The sequence below is a fragment of the Trachypithecus francoisi genome, unplaced genomic scaffold (assembly GCF_009764315.1).
Source record: "Trachypithecus francoisi isolate TF-2019V2 unplaced genomic scaffold, Tfra_2.0 Lachesis_group12, whole genome shotgun sequence".
In the NCBI taxonomy this organism is placed as follows: Eukaryota; Metazoa; Chordata; class Mammalia; order Primates; family Cercopithecidae; genus Trachypithecus; species Trachypithecus francoisi.
In genome coordinates, this window is record NW_022681457.1 from 92313838 (window position 1) to 92333852 (window position 20015).

The 20015-nt window shown below is 47.0% G+C and overlaps 1 protein-coding gene across 1 annotated transcript; it reads right to left on the reverse strand.

The window, feature by feature from the left end:
- Positions 1 to 228: 228 nt before the first annotated feature.
- On the reverse strand, positions 229 to 16083 carry ZBTB8B (zinc finger and BTB domain containing 8B). Its single transcript, XM_033229338.1, has 3 exons — positions 15056 to 16083; positions 5551 to 5729; positions 229 to 916 (listed from the first exon to the last, which is right to left on the reverse strand). The coding sequence occupies exons 1-3, from the start codon at positions 16044 to 16046 to the stop codon at positions 599 to 601; spliced, it is 1488 nt and encodes a 495-aa protein (XP_033085229.1). The 5' UTR covers positions 16047 to 16083; the 3' UTR covers positions 229 to 598.
- Between the last annotated feature and the right edge of the window lie 3932 nt (positions 16084 to 20015).

A 20015-nucleotide genomic window follows, 5' to 3' on the forward strand; every position in this document is an offset into this window, starting at 1 on the left:
GCCTTTTGGATCATTCTCATGTTTGTCTCCCTGTAAGTATTCCAAGCCTTTAAAATTGCTGTCCTAGATTTAGAGAGTACCTTTTATGATCATGTAGCCAGACCGCCCTGCCTGCTTTATATCAATGAAGGTTTCTCTTTAATACTTTGCCAGAAAATTTAATGTGGAATTCATTAGGAAAGGCTTGGCAAAGGTAAACTTGATCCCAAAACTTAATGGTTTTTAGAGAAAGAGGATGATAACAAAGGAATGCAGAGGACTGAGTCAATATAAAAACAAGCGTGGAGATTTTCTTATCTTTCTCCTAACCACAGTTTGGATGCACAGCAAGAAAAACAGGAGACCTCAGGGCCTGCATTGATTCACTCAGAATTAAGGAGTGGCCAGCAAAGCCCTCAGAAACCAAGGGCACCACACAGAAAGGTTATCTGTCCTTTGAGTCACAAAATCCAACCTCTATCAGATAGTCTAATAAAAATGCACACATAACAATGAAAAAATGTTCCTCTCAGCGTTCCACAAAATTGGACAAATGGTATCTTTCAACAACAGAATGAGCACTAACAAGTTCTAAAACCTCTTCTCCACCAATTTATTGCTACGTAAGTGTCTCTCGGTCTGATAAGTTGGGCTGAATTTGTGGTTTGTCATCAGAATCATCTCCAGCGGGGTCATTTTCCTCACCCGACTCCACATAGATTGGCCAGTCATTGTCTGTGTCGCTCTTTTCTTGGCTTTCGGATGAAGCCTCCATCAAGCTTAGGTTGATAGGCATCAAATCATCGTCATCGTCGGGTGTGTCTGTAACGCAGGTGCAGCTGTCACACAGCCCGAAGCGCCGCAGCCCCTGGGACAGGTGACTCGTGAATGTTCTCCTGCAGCCCTTGCAGATGATTGGACGGTTGGATCTGTGGACCTGTAATCACAAGCAGACACAGCAGATGTCACAGAAAAGGAGATGAGCCTTTTCCACAAGGTCCCATGTGATCTGGCCCCTGCCTGACCCTCCGGATTCCTTTTTCAGCACTCCACCTGCATTCTCCTTCACAGTCTTTGTATTAGTCTGTTCTTGCACTGCTATAAAGAAATACCCGAGACTGGGTAATTTATAAAGGAAAGAGGTTTAATTGCCTCACAGTTCCACAGGCTGTATAGGAAGCATGATGCTGGCATCTGCTTGGCTTCTGGGGAGGCCTCAGGAAACTTACAATCACGGCAGAAGGCAAAGAGGGAGTCTGCATTTCACATGGCCAGAGCAGAGGGGAGAGAAAGAAGGGGGAGGCACCACATATTTTCAAACAACCAGATCTCATGAGAACTCACTATCACAATGACAGCACCAAGGAGGGATGGCGTTAAACCATGAGAAACTGCCCCCATGATCCAACCACCTCCCACCAGGCCCCACTTCCAGCCTTAGGGATTACATTTCAACATGAGATTTGAGTGGGGACAGAGATCCAAACCATATGAGTCTTCATCTTACCAAGGTTCTTTCTACCCCAGAGCCATTGAACACATGTGGGACATTCCCTTCTCCTCATCAGCAACCCTTCACCCCTTATGAACACCTTGGAAGGAGGTCTCTCCTGATGCTCTAGGCCAGTCAGGGCCCCCAGCTAGCGATTCTCACCCATACTTCTTCCTTTGTTGTACATCTCACAAATTGTTGATAAAATTCACTGGAGTGTAAGCTCTAAGAGGGCATGGACAGAGTCTGTCCCATTCCTTACTATATGCTCAGTGCTTGGCATACAAAGAGCACTCAAGTGAAAGTGAACTGATAGGGATTTTTTTTTTTTTGGAGACAGGGTCTTGCTCTGTCACCCAGGCTGGAGTGCAGTGACACGATCATAGCTCACTAAAGCCCTGAACTCCTAGGCTCAAGCGTTCCTCCCCCTCCAGCCTCCCAAGCAGCTGGGACCACATGCACCCATGCACTACCATGCCTGGCTAGTTTTTTATTTCTTGTAGAGGTGGCGTCTCACTATGTTGCCCAGATTGGTCTTGAACTCCTGGCCTCAAGTGATCCTTCCACCTTGGCCTCCTAAGGTGTTGAGATTTCAAGTGTGAGCCACCATAGTTGGCCAGGATTTTTTTTTTAGAGATGGGGTCTTGCTGTCTTGCTGTGTTCCCCAGGCTAGACTTGAACTCCTGGGCTTGAGTGATCCCCCTGCCTCAGTCTACCAAGTAGTTGGGAATATAGGTATGTGCCACTGCATCTGGCTCTCATTAGGATTTTTGACATGGCTTTTTTTTCCCCTCTCATTGGACACTTTTGGTAATTGATATTTTATTTATTTTTATTTTTATTATACTTTATGTTCTAGGGTGCATGTGAACAACATGCAGGTTTGTTATATATGTATACATGTGCCATGTTGGCTTGCTGCACCCATTAACTCGTGATTTACATTAGGTATTTCTCCTAATGCTGTCCATCTCCCATCCCCCAATCCTGACATAGTTTTTATGTACCTTGGATTGTTTAATTATTAGGAAGGCAGATTTGCTAGGGTAGACAGCTATATTCCCCAGATGTGCCAGCAGCTGCTTTGGGAACTATGTTTTGTTTTTGTTTTTTTTTTTCTTTTTTGAGACGGCGTCTTACTCTGTCACCCAGGCTGGAGTGCAGTGGCCCGATCTCGGCTCACTGCGACCTCCGCCTCCCAGGTTCAAGCAATTCTCCTGCCTCAGTCTCCTGAGGAGCTGGGACTACAGGCACGTGCCACCAAGGCTAGCTAATTTTTTTATTTTTGTATTTTTAGTAGATAAGGGGTTTCACTATGTTGGCCAGGCTGACCTCAAACTCTTGACCTTAGATAATCTGTCCATCTCAGCCTCCCAAAGTGCTGGGATTACAGGTGTGAGCCACCGGGCACTGGGCCTAGGAACTATCTTTTTAATGTGTACACTTTTCAGGAACTCCAGCCAATGGGGCTCTGTGAACCAATCATAGCCTCTCTTTTAGAGAGCTCTGGATGCAAGATACACACAAGAGGCAGAGACGGGGAGAGGCTGATACAGGAGAGCCACCCACAATTAGTGCAGTCCTAGTGGGTGGGAAGTGGCATCTTATGGTGGCTTTGATTTGCATTTACCCTATGATTAATGATGTTGAGCATCTTTTCATGTGCGTATTGGCCATTTGTCTATCTTTTCCCAAGAAATGTCTATTCAAATCCTTTGCCCAGGTTTAATTGAGTTATTCATCCTTTTACTGTTGCATTATAAAAGTTCTTTATTCTGGATACTAGACTGTTATCAGATATATCCCTTGCAAATATTTTCTCCCATTCTGAGGGTTTTCATATTCCTTTTTTTTTTTTTTTTTTTGAGACAGAGTCTTGCTCTGTCACCAGGCTGGAGTGCAGTGGCATGATCTTGATCTTCGCTCACAGCAACCTCCGCCTCCCGGGTTCAAGCAGTTCTCCTGCCTCAGCCTCCTGAGTAGCTGGGACTGCAGGCACACGCCACCACGCCCGGCTAATTTTTGTATTTTTAGTAGAGACAGGACTTCACCATGTTGGCCAGGATGGCCTCGATCTCTTGATCTTGTGATCTGCCCACCTTGGCCTCCCAAAGTGCTGGGATTACAGGCTTGAGCCACCATGCCTGGCCAGTTTTTGTATTCTTTTTTTTTTTTTTGAGATGGAGTCTCGCTCTGTCTCCTAGGCTGGAGTGCAGTGGCCCGATCTTGGCTCACTACAACCTCCGCCTCCTGAGTTCAAGCGATTCTCCTGCCTCAGCCTCCCAAGTAGCTGGGACTACAGGCGTCCGCCACCACTCCCAGCTAATTTTTGTAATTTTAGTAGAGACAGGGTTTCACCATATTGGCCAGGCTGGTCTCGAACTCCTGACCTTGTGACCCGCCCGCCTTGGCCTCCCAAAGTGCTGGGATTACAGGCGTGAGCCACTGCACCCGGCCCAGTTTTTGTATTCTTTTTTTTTTTTTTTTTTTTTTTTGAGACGGAGTCTCGCTCCGTCGCCCAGGCTGGAGTGCAGTGGCCGGATCTCAGCTCACTGCAAGCTCCGCCTCCCAGGTTTACGCCATTCTCTCGCCTCAGCCTCCTGAGTAGCTGGGACTACAGGCGCCCGCCATCTCGCCCGGCTAATTTTTTGTATTTTTTTAGTAGAGACGGGGTTTCACCGTGTTAGCCAGGATGGTCTCGATCTCCTGACCTCGTGATCCGCCCGTCTCGGCCTCCCAAAGTGCTGGGATTACAGGCTTGAGCCACCGCGCCCGGCCAGTTTTTGTATTCTTAAGAGCGCCCATTAAAGGTGAAGCTATTTGTATGTTAGATTTCCCAAACACTGATTGTCTTGCTCAAAGATGATCATAACTGCACATGGTGGCTCATACCTATAATCCCAGCACTTTAGGAGTCTGAGGCAGGCAGATCGCTTGAGCCCAGGAGTTCAAGACCAGCCTGGACAACCTGGAAAAACCCTGTCTCTACAAAAAAAAAAATACAAACATTAGCTGGGCGTGGTGGTGTGTGCATGTAGTTCCAGCTACCCAAGTGGGGGCTAAGGCAAGAGAATCACCTGTGCCTTGGGAGGTCAAGGCTGCCGTGAGCCATGATCTATCTCTGCAGCCTGGGCGACAGAGTGAGACTCTGTCTCAAACAAAACAAAACAAAAAAAAAAGATGATCATAAAATGCAACATCTGCAGCCATAAAAAAGAATGAGATCATGTGTTTTGTGGGAACATGGGTAGAGCTGGAGGCTATTATCCTCAGAAAACTAACACAGGAACAGAAAACCAAATACAACATGTTCTCACTTATAAGTGGGAGCTAAATGATGAGAACTTAATGAACACAAAGAAGGAAACAGCAGACCCTGGGGTCTACCGGAGGCTGGAGGGTAGGAGGTGGGAGAGGAGCAAAGAGAATTGATTCCAGGGTGATGAAATAATCTGTACAACAAACTCCTGTGACATGAGTTTACCTATGTAACAAACCTAAAAGTTTAAATAAATAAATAAACGTAACATCTTTCTAAGTGGCCTGAATGGCTTTCAGCTGGTTGGACTCACCAGCTCACATGGAGACAATCCTAGGGGGCAGCTCGTTAGAGGGGAGGGTCTCCTTGGGCTGGAGCCCTCTTTGTCTGCTGCCCACAGGGAGCTCTATACATGGCAGTATACTCTTCCCTTACCCCCAGGTGCTGGGGCTGGGTGGGAAACTGAGGATGCAGCTTACCTTTGGTATCACACTGGTAGGAAGAGATCCACAATCCTGTCTGAGCCCTGTTGTTCTCTACATTACAATAATCACCTCTTATCAGGATCTAAACTTTCTCGGCTCTTCCCCTGAGAAAACTAGTCTAACTTGAAGCTAAAACTTAACTCTAACATATACAGTTTTAACTTTCTGTAAGTGCCACCACCTGAGCTTTAATTTAGTAGTAAAAATATATGTTGACAATTATCTGAAAATACCCCAGTAGACAGAGACATGAAAGACAGGCTGGCTTTACCCTTCCATTAGATGATATCATGAATCGCTCTTGACACGAGGGCATGGCCAGCTGAAACACTTACACTCAGGGCGTGGCTCCGCAGGTGCTCCTGTCGCGTGAACCTCTTGCCGCAGGTCTCACAGGGGTAGGGCCGCTCGCCTGTGTGTGAACGGATGTGCCGCTTGAGGATGCCCTTCTGCTTGGCAGTGTAAGGGCAGAAAGGACACTTGTGGAGCTTGATGGGGACCACCAGCACATCACCTGGGGAACCAAATGCTTTCATTTAGCTGTGCTGTACGCAGTGACCAACCCTGGCTACCCACTGGTGGATGGGATCCAGAGCTGGGGAATTCCACCAGCCCAGATGAAGGAGGAGGACACCAACTCCGCCACCAGCCAACAGCAAGACATCGTCTGCAATTCCAACTCAGTCTGGCTCCCAATCAGCCCCAGGGTCAAATGTACTTCTTTTAAGGTCGGGAATGCTGTAAGGCACCAGCTTCCACGCTTCTGGGTGACTCACAGTTAGAAACTCAGCTTGCATTACAACCTCAAAACACACATACCTTATGTGGATAACTGGAAAAGTTTCCCAAAACAATACTTACCCTGATGGTGTTTGTTCTGTTTGATTTCATTTTAAGGCTGCTGGGGGCCAGGCACAGTGGCTCATGCCCATAATCCCAGCACTTTGGGAGGCCGAGGCAGGCGGATCACAAGGTCAGGAGATCGAGACCATCCTGGCTAACATGGTGAAACCCTGTCTCTACTAAAAATACAAAAAATTAGCTGGGCTTGGTGGCGGGCACCTGTAGTCCCAGCTACTCAGGAGGCCGAGGCAGGAGAATGGTGTGAACCCGGGAGGTGGAGCTTGCAGTGAGCCATGATGGCACCACTACACTCCAGCCTGGGCAAGAGTGCGAGACTCCATCTCAAAACAAAAGACTGCTGGGTGAGACTCTGTTATGGACTGAATTGTGTACCCCTAAAATTCATACCTTGAAGTCTGTGTTTGGAGATAAAAGCCCTTAAGAGGGTAATTAAGGTTAAATGAGTTTATAAGGTGGGGCCCTAATGATAGGACTGGTTTTCTTATGAGGAAGAGACACCAGAGATCAACTGATCTCTCTCCTCCTCCCTGCATACCCCCTGCCATTCCTCTCACCCCCACCCCTAGCACACACACAGAGTAAAGGCTATGTGAAGACACAGTGGGAAGGCTGCCATCTGCAAATCAGGAAGAGGCCTCACCAGAACCCAACCCTGCTGACACTTTGATCTTGGACTCTGAGCCTCTGGAACTTTGAGGATACATTTCTGTTAAGCTTCCCAGTCTGGGGCACTCTGTTGTGGCAGCCTCAGCTGACTAATACAACCCTCTGAGTTGATCTCACTACCTTCAGAACTTGGAAAATGCTGTTATAATGGATCAGACTTCTAGACCAGAATTCATGCTTTCTTGGACAGTAGTTCCTAAGAATATTTTCCAGGCATACGTAGAAGAGGCTTGCTTTGATGCAGACCCTAAATTGCTTGGAATTTATATTAACTCTACACATGTGAAATCATCAAATATCCAGGAATTCACTTAAATCTTTTTCCAATTTATTTCCTCACCTTGCTTATATAACCATTAAGGTGACAATGTGATTATCACTCATGTGTATAGAAACTGTTCCACTCAAGTTCTGTGAGTTACGCTTACTGCTATAGTCATCCCTTGGTATTCACTGGGAATTGGTTCCAGGATAATCCTTGGATACCAAAATCCAAGGATGCTCAAGTCCCAAAGTCAGCCCTGTGGATCCTGTGAATACCGTATTTTCCATATGTGATTGGTTGAATCCACAGATGCAGAAGCTATGGACACAGAGGGTCAACTATAGTCCGAGATTTCTTCTTTATTTTCTTTCTTTATTTTATTTTTTGAGACGGAGTCTCACTCTGTCGCCCAGGATAGAGTGCAGTGACACGATCTTGGCCCACTGCAACCTCCACCTCCTGGGTTCAAGTGATTCTCCTGCCTCAGCCTCTGGAGTAGCTGGGATTACAGGCACCTGCCACTACGCCCAGTTAATTTTTGTATTTTTAGTAGAGACGGGGTTTCACCATGTTGGCCAGGCTGGTCTCAACTCCTGACCTCAGGTGATCCACCTGCCTCAGCCTCCCAAAGTGCTGGGATTACAGGCGTGAGCCACTGCGCCTGGCCCGAGATTTGTTCTTTCTATCCATGCCCTTCCAGATTTATAGATTTTGGTCATATCATATCACCTATGAAGGCACTAGTGACTCAAGCTTTCCAAGTACAGAAACGTGATTCAAGTCCTGGCTCTAGCACTGACCAGCCGTGTGGCCCCCAACATCTCACTTAGCTTCTCTGTGCCTTACTTTCCTCATCTGTAAAACAGGTATGATAACAGTTCCCACCTCACAGGATTGTGGTAAGAATGAAATAAAGTAACATATAAAGCATAGCACGTGGCACATAGTAAGCACTTGCAAATGTCAGCTGTGTTTGTCATCACTGTCATCTCTTCAGAATTTTTTTACCAGGTAAGCAGTCCAGGCTCTTGTGGTCTCTGTCAACACTGGAGTAACTCTTTTCTCTGGGGCTGGCTTGGGATACCTAACTGGCTCTGTCTTTCCTGAGGTGCTATGAAAAGTATGGCACACTAAATTGAATGTGAGAGTCCAACATCCTTTACGTAAGGGTGGAAACTCTCTTTGGTATTGAGTTCCCCTCCTAACAATGCCTAACATTTTGCATAATCTATAGTGACTCCAAAATCTGTTTCCCAGGATAAAAGTAGCAGCTCAAAAGCTCATCACTGCTCACATATGTGGAATTATTAAATCTCTCACTGCTCACGCTGGTACTGAGATACAAGTAAAATAGGAATGATTATCTTTTTTTTTTTTTTTTTCCTGAGATGGAGTCTTGTTCTGTCACCTAGGCTGGAGTACAGTGGCACGATCTCGGCTCATTGCAACCTCTGCCTCCTGGGTTCAAGTGATTCTCCTGTCTCAGCCTCCAGAGCAGCTGGGATTACAGGTGCACACCACCATGCCTGGCTCATTTTTGTATTTTTAGTACAGACAGGAGTTCACCATGTTGGCCAGGCTGGTCTTGAACTCCTGACCTCAAGTGATCCACCTGCTTCAGCCCCCCAAAGTGCTGGGATTATAGGCATGAGCCACCATGCCCAGCCTGTTTTTTGTTTTTGACACAGGGTCTCTGTCACCCAGGCAGGAGTGCAGTGACATGATCATGGCTCACTATAGCCTCTACCTCCTAGGCTCAGGTGATCCTCCCATCTCAGCTCCCCGAATAGCTGGGACTACAGGCATGTGCCACCACGTGCAGCTATTTTTTTTTTTTTTTTTTTTTTGAGATGGAGTTTTGCTCTTGTTGGGCAGGTTGGAGTGCAATGGCATAATCTCGGCTCACTATAACCTCCACCTCCCAGGTTCAAGTGAATCTCCTGTCTCAGCCTCCCAAGTAGCTGGGATTACAGGCATGCACCACCATGCCCAGCTAATTTTGTATTTTTAGTACAGACAGAGGTTTAACCATGTTGGTCAAGCTGGTCTCGAACTCCTGACCCCAGGTGATCTACCCACCTTGGCCTCCCAAAGTGCTGGGATCACAGGTGTGAGCCACCATGCCTGGCCATGGGCAGCTAATTTAACAATTTTTTTTTTTTTTTGTAGAGACAGACAGAGTCTCACTATGTTGTCCAGGCTGGTATTGAACTCCTAGGCTTAAGGGATCCTCCATGCCTCAGTGTCCCAAAGTGCCAGGATTACAGGTGTGAGCCACAGCACTCGGCCAGGAATAACAACCTGTTTCCTAGGATCAAAGCAGCAGCTCATAGCTCATCACCCTGCTCACTCCTCTGGCACTGTGGAACTTCCTTGTTATTTATCTCCATCACCTTGGCTTTGTACCACACACTTCTTCCTGATTATCTACAAAAACGTAAAATAAAATAGGCCCAGCATAAGTCCTTGGAAAAATAACTGTTAACTATTTCTCCATCAGAAAAGTACGGATTGTCTCAACACTTTCTTCCCCCTTCCTGATCTCACTCCCCCAATACAACAGTTCACCTGAATCCTATTACATGTCAGGCCATTGTAAGACACCTGTTTCCTCCCTCAAGAAGTTAAGTCTAGCAGGAAAGATACGTAAACATATTCATACCATATGAAGCACACATGCAAAGTTCAAAGTGATGAAGAAATATAAATAAAAAGTGATGATGTTCCCTAGGAGTTCAGCAAAGATTTCACAGAAGAGGTTAACTTTGAGCAAGGTTTTAAAAGATGAACAGGAGTTCACCGGGAGTTCAAGACAGAGAAAGGTATCTCGGGCAAAGGAAGAACACGTGCTTAGGCATAGAGGTAAATTGAGACTATGAAGTATGAAGTGGGGGTTAGGAATGAGGGCAAGGAAGGAACAAGAACTAGATTGTGATGGTCACATTCATTCATTCATTCTTTCAGAAAATTTATACTGAGCACTCACTATGTGTTAGGCTCTGTTCTAGGGTCCTGGGGATACAACAGTGAACAGAACAGACCAAAGTCCCTGCCCCTCATGGAACTAACATGCTGAGAAATTTGGACTTTACTTGTAAGCAGCCTGGATTTTTTTTTTTTTGAGATGGAGTCTCGCTGTGTCGCCCAGGCTGGAGTGCAGTGGCGCGATCTCAGCTCACTGCAACCTCCAACTCCTGGGTTCGAGCAATTCTTCTGCCTCAGTCTCCTGAGTAGCTGGGACTACAGGCCTGAGCCACCACTCCTGGCCAGCTAGAATTTTAAGCAAGGAAGGTACATGGTCACATGGTCAAATTTTCATGGCCAAATTTAAAAGATCCCTCTGGGCACAATTCAGGGAAAAGACTTAAGAGAGTCAATATTAAAGGCAGGAAGTCCAAGTAGGAGGGGACCATGAGTCTGGATGAGAGATGATAGGAGCTAAGGCAGTGGTTGTGGAGGTGGAGAGGAGACACACTGAGAAGGAGTGAAATTAACAGAAGGAAAAGCAGGTACAGGAGGAAAGGGGAGTTCAGTTCAGATTTTACAGGGATTGAGGCTTGTGCAGAGCATCCAGGTGGGCATAAAAATTTAAAAAATAAAAGAAACTACCAAAAACTCCCCTGTGACCGGCGTGGTGGCTCATGCCTATAATCCTAATACTTTGAGAGGCTGAGGCAGGAGGACCACTTGAGCCCAGGAGGTCAAGGGTGCAGTGAGCTGTGATTGCGCTAGTGTACTCCAGCATGGGTGACAGCGTGAGACCCTGTCTCAAAGCAAAACAAAACAAAACAAACCTGGTCAGGCACAGCAGTTCACACCTATAATCCCAGCACTTTGGGAGGCTGAGGTGGGTGGATCACTTAAGGTCACAAGTTTGAGACCAGCCTGACCAACATAGTGAAACCCTGTCTCTATGAAAAATACAAAAATTAGCTGGGCATGGTGATGCACACCTGTCATCCCAGCTACTTGGGAGGCTGAGGCAGGAAAATTGCTTGAACCTGGGAGGCAGAGGTTGCAGTCAGCTGAGATGGCACCACTGCACTCCAGCCTGAGCAACAGAGTAAGACTGTTAAAAAAAAAAAAAAAAAATCCCCTGTGCCTACAGATATAACCTCCCCTCTTTGTATTTAAGGTTTTCCATGATCTGACTCCAATCAATTTTTCCCTGTCCCCTCTTCTTATCTTCAGATGGCACTTCCAGGATGCCTCCCTGATCTCCCAGTAGGAAGCCAGTTCTCCTTCTGGACTACTGTGAACTCATACCTGAGTGTCTTTCAACCCTAGTACTTTTCTAGCATGTGATGTTATTTACATTTGTGTCTTTTATTTTATTTTTTTTGTGGGACAGTCTCGCTCTGTTGCCCAGGCTGTAGTGCAGTGGTGCGATCTCGGCTCACTGCAACCTCTGCCTCCTGGGTTCAAAAATTAGCCAGGCACTCACCACCATGCCTGGCTAATTTTTTTTGTATTTTTAGTAGAGATAGGGTTTCATCATGTTAGCCAGGCTGGTCTCGAACTCCTGACCTCAAGTGATCCACCTGTCTCAGCCTCCCAAAGTGCTGTGATTACAGGCATGAGCGACTGTGCCTGGCCCACATTTGTGTCTTATCTCCTATACGACACCATCAGTTCTTTGAGGGCTGCATCCATGTCTGACTTATCTTTATGTCTTCACACAAAAGGTACTCAAATATTTGAACAAATAAATGAATAACCAAACAAATCAATCCTACTCTGTGCCTTAGCACTTGGAAAAACTATACCCTGGAGCCATATGAATGAAATAAAAACATGGTAGACAACAGGCATGGCCAGGGGCCAGGGCAGCTGCATTGCCACAGCACCTTGTAGTAAGAAGCCTGACTTTCCAGACCAATAAGGACAGGACCTGAATATATTATAAGTGGCACAGAGCCAAATGCCTATTTTATAATACTTCTTGTGCTTACATGCAGAGGGGTTCAAAGAAAAAATCATTGCACTGAAATCCTCTATCTATTTGTGTTGCTTTCACTGTTTGTTTAATGAATGAAATGAAGCCACTCCAGGTTTTTGGTTTTAGCTGGGCCACTGACTACTGCATTCTTATGAAACTCACCAAACCCTTCTAGGTCGCAGTTTCCCCATATTTCCTCTGTCAAACACATGGGGCATCATGAGAGTCTCGTGGATATGAAAGGGTGATCAGTGTGTGAAATACCATCATACACACAGCAATGAGAATTTCAACAAGTTCCCATGGTGTGTTCATGGAAGCGGCCACGATCTTCCCAATGCTGGTGAAGCCAGTGTCTCTGAGAACCAGAAACGGCATTTTCAAGTGTTTTTTTTTTTTTTTTTTTTTTTTTTTTGAGACAAGGTCTCACTCTGTCGAGGCTGGAGTGCAGTGGCATGATCACAGCTCACCGCAGCCCTGACCTCCCAGGCACAGGTGATCCTCCCACCTCAGCCTCCCAAGCAGCTGGGACTATGGGTATATGCAATGACGCCTGGCTAATTTTTCAATTTTTTTTGTTTTTGTAGAGATGGGGTTTTGCCATCTGGCCCAGGCTGGTCTCGAACTCCTGGGCTCAAGCGATCCTCCCACCTTGGCCTCTCAAAATGCTGGGATTGTAGGTGTTAGCCACTGCACCTGGCCATTTTCAAGTTGTTCAAGTCTAGTTTTAATCAGACATAGTGAGTGCTCTTGCTTTTAAAAAACGAAATTTGAGGCCAGGCACAGTGGCTCACCCTTGTAATCTTAGCACTTTGAGAGGCTGAGGCAGTGGGATCACCTGAGGTCAGTAGTTCAAGACCAGCCTGGCTAACATGGTGAAACCTCATCTCTACTAAAACTACAAAAATTAGCCGGGCATGGTGACACATGCCTGTAATCCCAGCTACTCGGGAGGCTGAGGCAGGAGACTCGCTTAAACCCAGGTGGCAGAGGTTGCAGTGAGCTGAGATTGCACCACTGCACTCCAGCCTGGGCAACAGAGTGAGACTCTGCCTCAAAAACAAAACAAAACAAAACCAAAAATCCCCAGAAATTAAAAATTTGCAAGACAGGCCAGGCACAATGGCTCACACCTGTAATCCCAGCACTTTGAGAGGCTGAGGTGGGAGGGTCACTTGAGCCCAGGAGTTTGAGACCAACCTGAGCAACATAGGGAGACCTCATCTCTGTTATAAATCAAATATACAAAAAATTAGCTGGGTGTGGTGGTGTAGCCCCAGCTACTTGGGATGCTGATGTGGGAGGATCACTCAAGCTCGGGAGGTCAAGGCTGCTGTGATTGTGCCACTGCACTCTAGTCTGGGCAACACAGCGAGACCCTGTCTCCAAAGAAAAAAAAGTCTCAAGACAGCCATTTAGTAATGAATAAAAATAGCTGATCTCCCTTTATTTAAAAGACTTTCACTTCAACCAGAGAATTAGAAGCTAAAAAAAGGAAAAGACCTTCACTACTCAATATTTCACTGCCAGACTGTAATTCATGAATTTCTTGGCTTGAGGTTCTGTTTTTTTTCTTTTCTTTTCTTTCTTTCTTTCTTTTTTTTTTTTTTGGCAGGGAGTCTCGCTCTGTCACCCAGGCTGGAGCGTGGTGGCATGATCTTGGCTCACTACAGCTATTCTCCTGCCTCAGCCTCCCAAGTAACTGGGATAACAGGTGCGTGCAGCTGCACCCAGCCGTGGCTTGAGGTTCTGGAAGCCACGTTTCGTCAGTAAGGTGGCAGCCAAGTTTATATTTGTCTCCTACAAGACACCTTGCAACACAATTACCTCACCTGTTAAGAGGAGTTAACCATATTATTTCAACTCTCAGAACTGTTCAAAGAAACAACCAGGTTCTCTTAAAACGCAAACACCTACCAAAGGACGTAAAAAAATAGCTCACATGAAGTCAAACACTGGCACTAAAATAGTCTCAAGTCGGCTGGGCACAGTGCCTCACGCCCGTAATCCCAGCACTTCCAAGGGCGGGAAGATCACTTGAGGTCAGGAGTTTGAGACCAGCCTGACCAACATGGTGAAACCCTGTCTCTACTGAAAATACTGGGCATGTTGGTATGCGCCTACGGTAATTCTAGCTACTCGGGAGGCTGAGGCATGAGAATCACTTGAACCTGGGAGGCAGAGATTGCAGTGAGCTGAGATTGCACCGCTGCACTCCAGTCTGGGTGTCAGAGCAAGACCCTGTCTCAATCAATCAATCAATCAATCAGTCAAATAGTCTCAAGTAGATGGCATCATCAAACACACCAGGCTGGGTGCCTATTCTATGCCAAGCACCTTGGCTGACACAGAGAAGTATAAATCTCTGGAGCATATATCTCTGGACATCACTTCAATCACATTCTCCCCACACAAAACCAACCTCCCAGAATAGAGGAAATCTAAGATGATACATGAGAAAAAGTTCTGAAAACTCTCTTATTTGATCCTCACAACCGTTACCTGTGAGAAAGGCAGGGCAGGGATGATTATCCCCATTTTACAGATGACAAAACAGACTCAAAGAGATTCAGTGATTTAACCAAGGTCCCACTGCCGGTCAGTGGAAGAGAGTGGGTTCCTCCCATGTCTCCAAACTGCCCCCAACATGCTTACACTCTAGTTGTAGAGGTAAAACACAAACATACACGAAGAAACAATGCCCTGCATACAGCAGGTGCTCAATTAATGCATATTGGTGGTGGTGGTGGCAGTAATGGTGACTGATGATGATCGTAATGAGATGGTGATACTGGTGATGATTGTAGTGATGACGATGGTACTGATGATGATGGTACTGGTGATGATAGTACTGGTGATGATGGTAATGATGATGATAATACTAGTGATGATGATACTGATGATTATGGTACTGGTGATGATGGTACTGATGATGATGGCACTGGTGATGATGGTAGTGATGATGACGGTACTGGTGATGATGGTACTGATGATGCTGGTAGTGACAATGATGATGGTGATAATGATCATGATGATGGGAGAACACAAGGCACAGACAGTGTGTACTAAATGACTGACAGGGCTGATGAATGCTAAGGGAACTTACCTGAGTCCTCTCCATACCAGTCAGCCTGGACATCCATCATGGAACTCATGGCTACTCCTGCACCTTCTGGTCTTCCCTCCAAACTCCGAGAAAAATGATGGTCCGCATCATCCTTGCTCGGGGCAGCACTGTTGCGCAAGAGCGCCTCCAGGAACTGCTTCACGTGGTAGTTGCTGTAAGCCAAGTCAACGGTCTGGCCGCTGGGCAAGGCCTCCTCCACGTGGGCCAGGTTCAGCGGGGCAGCATACTGCTGCAGCTGTTCACCAACGTCCACCTCCACTTCGTCAGCATCAAATTCCACCTTGGGCTCTATCCGTTTGGGTGGAGTAGAGAGGTCGCTGTCAGCCGAGCCACCGACAAGGCTGTCTTTCACCACCAGTTCCAAGGGGTGGCAGTCTCCGCAGTCACCGCAAGGGGACTCTCTCAGGCAGTCCACGCTCTTTTCTCCCGCCGCTGGAGAGGAGACCAAGCTCTTGGTACCACAGGAGGTACCCTCCCGGCCTGAACTGGGGCTTCCACTGTCAACCTGATGAGCCGCCGCTGCCGCCGCCGCTGCAGCCGCCGCCGCTGCTGCCGCCACTGCTGCAGCCACAGCAGCCTCCTTCTCCATCTTTCGGCAAATGTCGAGGGATGACCTAATGTATGTCTTGCAGAAGTTCACCACATCATTCATCTGCAGGTAGCTGGCAGCCGACATCACTTCAATCACATTCTCCCCACACAAATCCAACTTCCCAGAATAGAGGAAATCTAAGATAATGGAGAAGGCATCAGAGGTGACAATGTCCAAGGAGGCGGTGCTATGCCGCCCGCTGTCCTGGATATAGTGAATGAGCAGGGCTCGGAAGTAGCCGCTGTTAGCAAACAAAATGTTCCTGTGGGCCTTGAAGATCCGCCCTTCCACAATGATGCTGCAGTCACAGAAAAAGTCCCTCTTTCTCTGTTCATTCAGCTCCCCCAAAAGCTTGGCATAATAGGATTGCATCTCCATTGCTCCGCCAGCTGCTGCTGCTCCAGAGTAAACCTGTATCTCTGTCAAGATTTTTCTTAAGTTAATTCACAAATCTCAACCTCTACAAATACGATTTTTTTTTTTTTTTTTTTTTTTTTGAGACGTAGTCTCTCTCTGTTGCCCAGGCTGGAGTGCAGTGGTACGATCTCGGCTCACTGCAAGCTCCGCCTCCCGCGTTCACGCCATTCTCCTGCCTCCGGCTCCTGAGTAGCTGGGACTAGAGGTGCCCGCCACCACGCCCGGCTAATTTTTTGTATATTTAGTAGAGACGGGGTTTCACCGTGTTAGCTAGGATGGTCTCGATCTCTTGATCTCCTGATCCTCCTGCCTCGGCCTCCCAAAGCGCTGGGATTACAGGCGTAAGCCACCGCGCCCGGCCAATAAGATTTATTTTATTTTATTTTATTTTACTTTATTTTTATTTTTATTTATTTTTTGTTGTTGTTGAGACGGAGTCTCGCTCTGTTGCCCAGGCTGGAGTGCAGTGGCGCGATCTCAGCTCACTGCAAGCTCCGCCTCCCGGGTTTACGCCATTCTCCTGCCTCAGCCTCCCGAGTAGCTGGGACTACAGGCGCCCGCCACCTCGCCCGGCTAGTTTTTTTTTTTTTTAGTAGAGACGGTGTTTCACCGTGTTAGCCAGGATGGTCTCGATCTCCTGACCTCGTGATCCGCCCGTCTCGGCCTCCCAAAGTGCTGGGATTACAGGCTTGAGCCACCGCGCCCGGCCTATTTATTTTAAAAATTGTAAACAAGGCCGGGTGCGGTGGCTCACACCTGTAATCCCAGCACTTTGGGAGGTCGAGACGGGCGGATCACGAGGTCAGGAGGTGGAGACCATCCTGGCTAACACGGTAAAACCCCGTCTGTAATAAAAATACAAAAAATTAGCCGGGTGTGGTGGCGGGCATCTGTAGTCCCAGCTACTGGGGGGAGGCTGAGGCAGGAGAATGGTGTGAACCTGGGAGACGGAGCTTGCAGTGAGCAGATATCGTGCCACTGCACTCCAGCCTTGGCAACAGAGGGAGACTCTGTCTCAACAACAAAAAAAAAAAAAATTTAAACAATTTTTCCAAAACCAGTGGTCCAATAGTGTCTGTAGGATATGGGCTTCCCAGCACTTTGGGAGGACAAGGCAGGCAGATCACTGTGAGACCAGCCTGCCCAACATGGTGAAACCCCTTCTCTGCTAAAAATACAAAACTTAGCCCGGCCTGTAATCCCAGCTACTAGGGAAGCTGAGGTGGGAGGATCGCTTGAAGCCAGGAGGTGTAGGCTGCAGTGAACTAAGATTGCACCACTGCACTCCAGCCTGGTTGACAGAGCAAGATTCCATCTCAAAAATAATAATAATAATAATAATATGGTCTGCTTTGGATCTAATAAAAATCAGAGGTTATCCAACTGGGTTAATTTATGAAAAAAAAAATAACTATGGCTAACTGCATGTGAGCACAGTGCTTACTGTTTTACACTGATTCTTTCAGTGAATTTTTATAAAAACCTTATAAATAAATATTGTCTCCCTTGTTCTGATAAGGAAATTGAGCGTAGGAGATGACCCAGTTATAACAGATCCGGGACTCAAAATCAGGTCTATTGGCCTCCAGAGCCAATGCTCTAATGTACTACATTCTACTTTCTTCAAGGCTCAAAATACAGAAAATATTCACATCTAAGAATTATAGTTGAGGCCAGGTGCGGTGGCTCACACCTGTAATCCTAGCACTTTGGGAGGCTGAGGCAGGCAGATCAGCTGAGGTCTGGAGTTTGAGACCAGCTTGGCCAACATGGCAAAACCCTGTCTCTACTAAGACTACAAAAATTAACCAGGCGTGGTGGTGGGTACGTGAGTCCCAGCTACTCGGGAGGCTGAGGCAGGAGAATTGCTTGGACCCGGGAGGCAGAGGATGCAATGGGCTGAGACTGCGCCACTACACTCCAGCCTGGGCGACAGACTGAGATTCTGTCTCAAAAAAAAAAAATTATAGTTGAGTCTTTAGTGTATTAATCTGAAACTGGTTTTCTTTTTTAGAGACAGGGTCTTGGTCTGTCACCCAAGTTAGAGTGCAAGTGGTGTGATCATAGTTCACTACACCCTCAAATTCCTGGGCTCAAGCAACCCTCCAACTTCAGTCTCCCAAGACCTAGGACTACAAGTGCGTACCACTGTGCCCGGCCAATTAAACAAATTTTTTTTTTTTTTTTTTTTTGAGAAGGAGTCTCGCTCTGTCGCCCAGGCTGGAGTGCAGTGGCGCGATCTCGGCTCACTGCAAGCTCCGCCTCCTGGGTTTACACCATTCTCCTGCCTCAGCCTCCCGAGTAGCTGGGACTACAGGCGCCCGCCATCTCGCCCGGCTAGTTTTTTGTATTTTTTAGTAGAGACGGGGTTTCACCGTGTAGACCAGGATGGTCTCGATCTCCTGACCTCGTGATCCACCCGTCTCGGCCTCCCAAAGTGCTGGGATTACAGGCTTGAGTCACCACGCCCGGCCTAAACAAATTTTTTTGTAGAGATGGTAGTCTTGCTATGTTGCCCTGGCTGGTCTCAAGCTCCTTGCCTCAAGCGATCCTCGTGCCTCCACTTCCCAAAGTCCTGAGATTACAAGAGTAAGCCACCACACCCAGCCTCCAGCGTCCCAATCCAAAACTTTGAGACTGGTCTCTTTTTTATTTTTTATTTTTTTTGAGACAGAGTCTTGCTCTGTCACCCAGGCTGGAGTGCAGTGGTACAATCTTGGCTCACTGCAACCTCCGCCTCCTGGGTTCAAGCGATTCTCCTGCCTCAGCCACCTGAGTAGCTGGGATTACAGGTGCATGCTGCCATGCCCAGCCAATTTTTTCTATTTTAGTAGAGATGGGGTTTCACCGTGTTACCCAGGATGGTCACGAACGAGACTGGTCTCCTTTTATCATCGTTACACTTAAGTATTTGGTGGATTCTTGGGCTAGCCAGCATGTATTCCACATTCTTTTGGTTCTAGTGCCTTTTTTGGCTTTGATGGAAGCATCCTTCCCCCATTCTTGGCCAACATACTTTGCATAAAGCTGGTGCCATCCTCAAGTACCAGGTGTGTAAGCTATAATGTAGGCTCATAAAATTAACACATCCCACCCTCTGACCACAGTGATTGGCTCAGAGATGGCCATGTGGCTTTCAGAGCCAATGAAAAGCAATGAAACATTTGCTGGAATTTCAAAAAAGAGCACTCTCTGCTCTGTGGGATGCAGGATGTGAGGGATGTTGCTGCCATACCACCAGGGAAATCAGCCTAACAAAGATGACAGCCCAGCTCAGGCTAATGGAGCCTGGGGACAACATCGGAGCCCCAACTCAAGCAGCGCCAGAAGCCAATTAAGTTCCTTTTTGGTTTAGCTGGTCTTAGTTGGGTTTTCTTTTTTAAATATTATTTATTTTTTTTGAGATGGGGTAGGGGGTCTCACTCTGTCATCCAGGCTGGAGTGCAGTGGTGTGATCCTCTGCACTCTCCGACCTTCACCTCCCTGGCTAAAGTAATCCTCATACCTCAGCCTCCCAAGTAGCTGGGACTACAGGTACCCACCCCCGGCTAATTTTTTTTGTATTTTTGGTAGAGACAGGGTTTTGCCATGTTGCCCAGGCTGGTCTCGAACTCCTGGCCTCAATTGATCTGCTCCCCCCGCCGGCTTGGCCTCCCAAAGTGCTGCAGTTACAGGTATGAGCCACCACACCTGGCCTCTGAGTTGGGTTTTCTATTTCATGCAACTAGGAGACTCCTAACTGATTCCACTGATTTCACTACCCTTGGTTAACTCCTGCTTATTATTTACGTCCTGGCCCTTCTCTGTCAATGAACTACAAGCCTTTTGAAAGCATGAGCCATGTCTTTTTCAATTTTATATCCCTTACAGTATCTGGCAGAGTGCTTTGGACAAAATAGATTTGTTTTTTTTTTTTTTTTTTTTTTTTTT

What these genes read in the sequence shown, in the direction of transcription:
- ZBTB8B (XM_033229338.1), bottom strand. Translation starts at nt 16,046, where the DNA reads ATGGAGATGCAATCCTATTATGCCAAGCTTTTGGGGGAGCTGAATGAA. An exon ending in CTGGTATGGAGAGGACTCAG is followed by an intron (nt 5,730 to 15,055) that starts GTAAGTTCCCTT and finishes TTGGTTCCCCAG; the next exon opens with GTGATGTGCTGGTGGTCCCC. An exon ending in TGCGGAGCCACGCCCTGAGT is followed by an intron (nt 917 to 5,550) that starts GTAAGTGTTTCA and finishes TTGTGATTACAG; the next exon opens with GTCCACAGATCCAACCGTCC.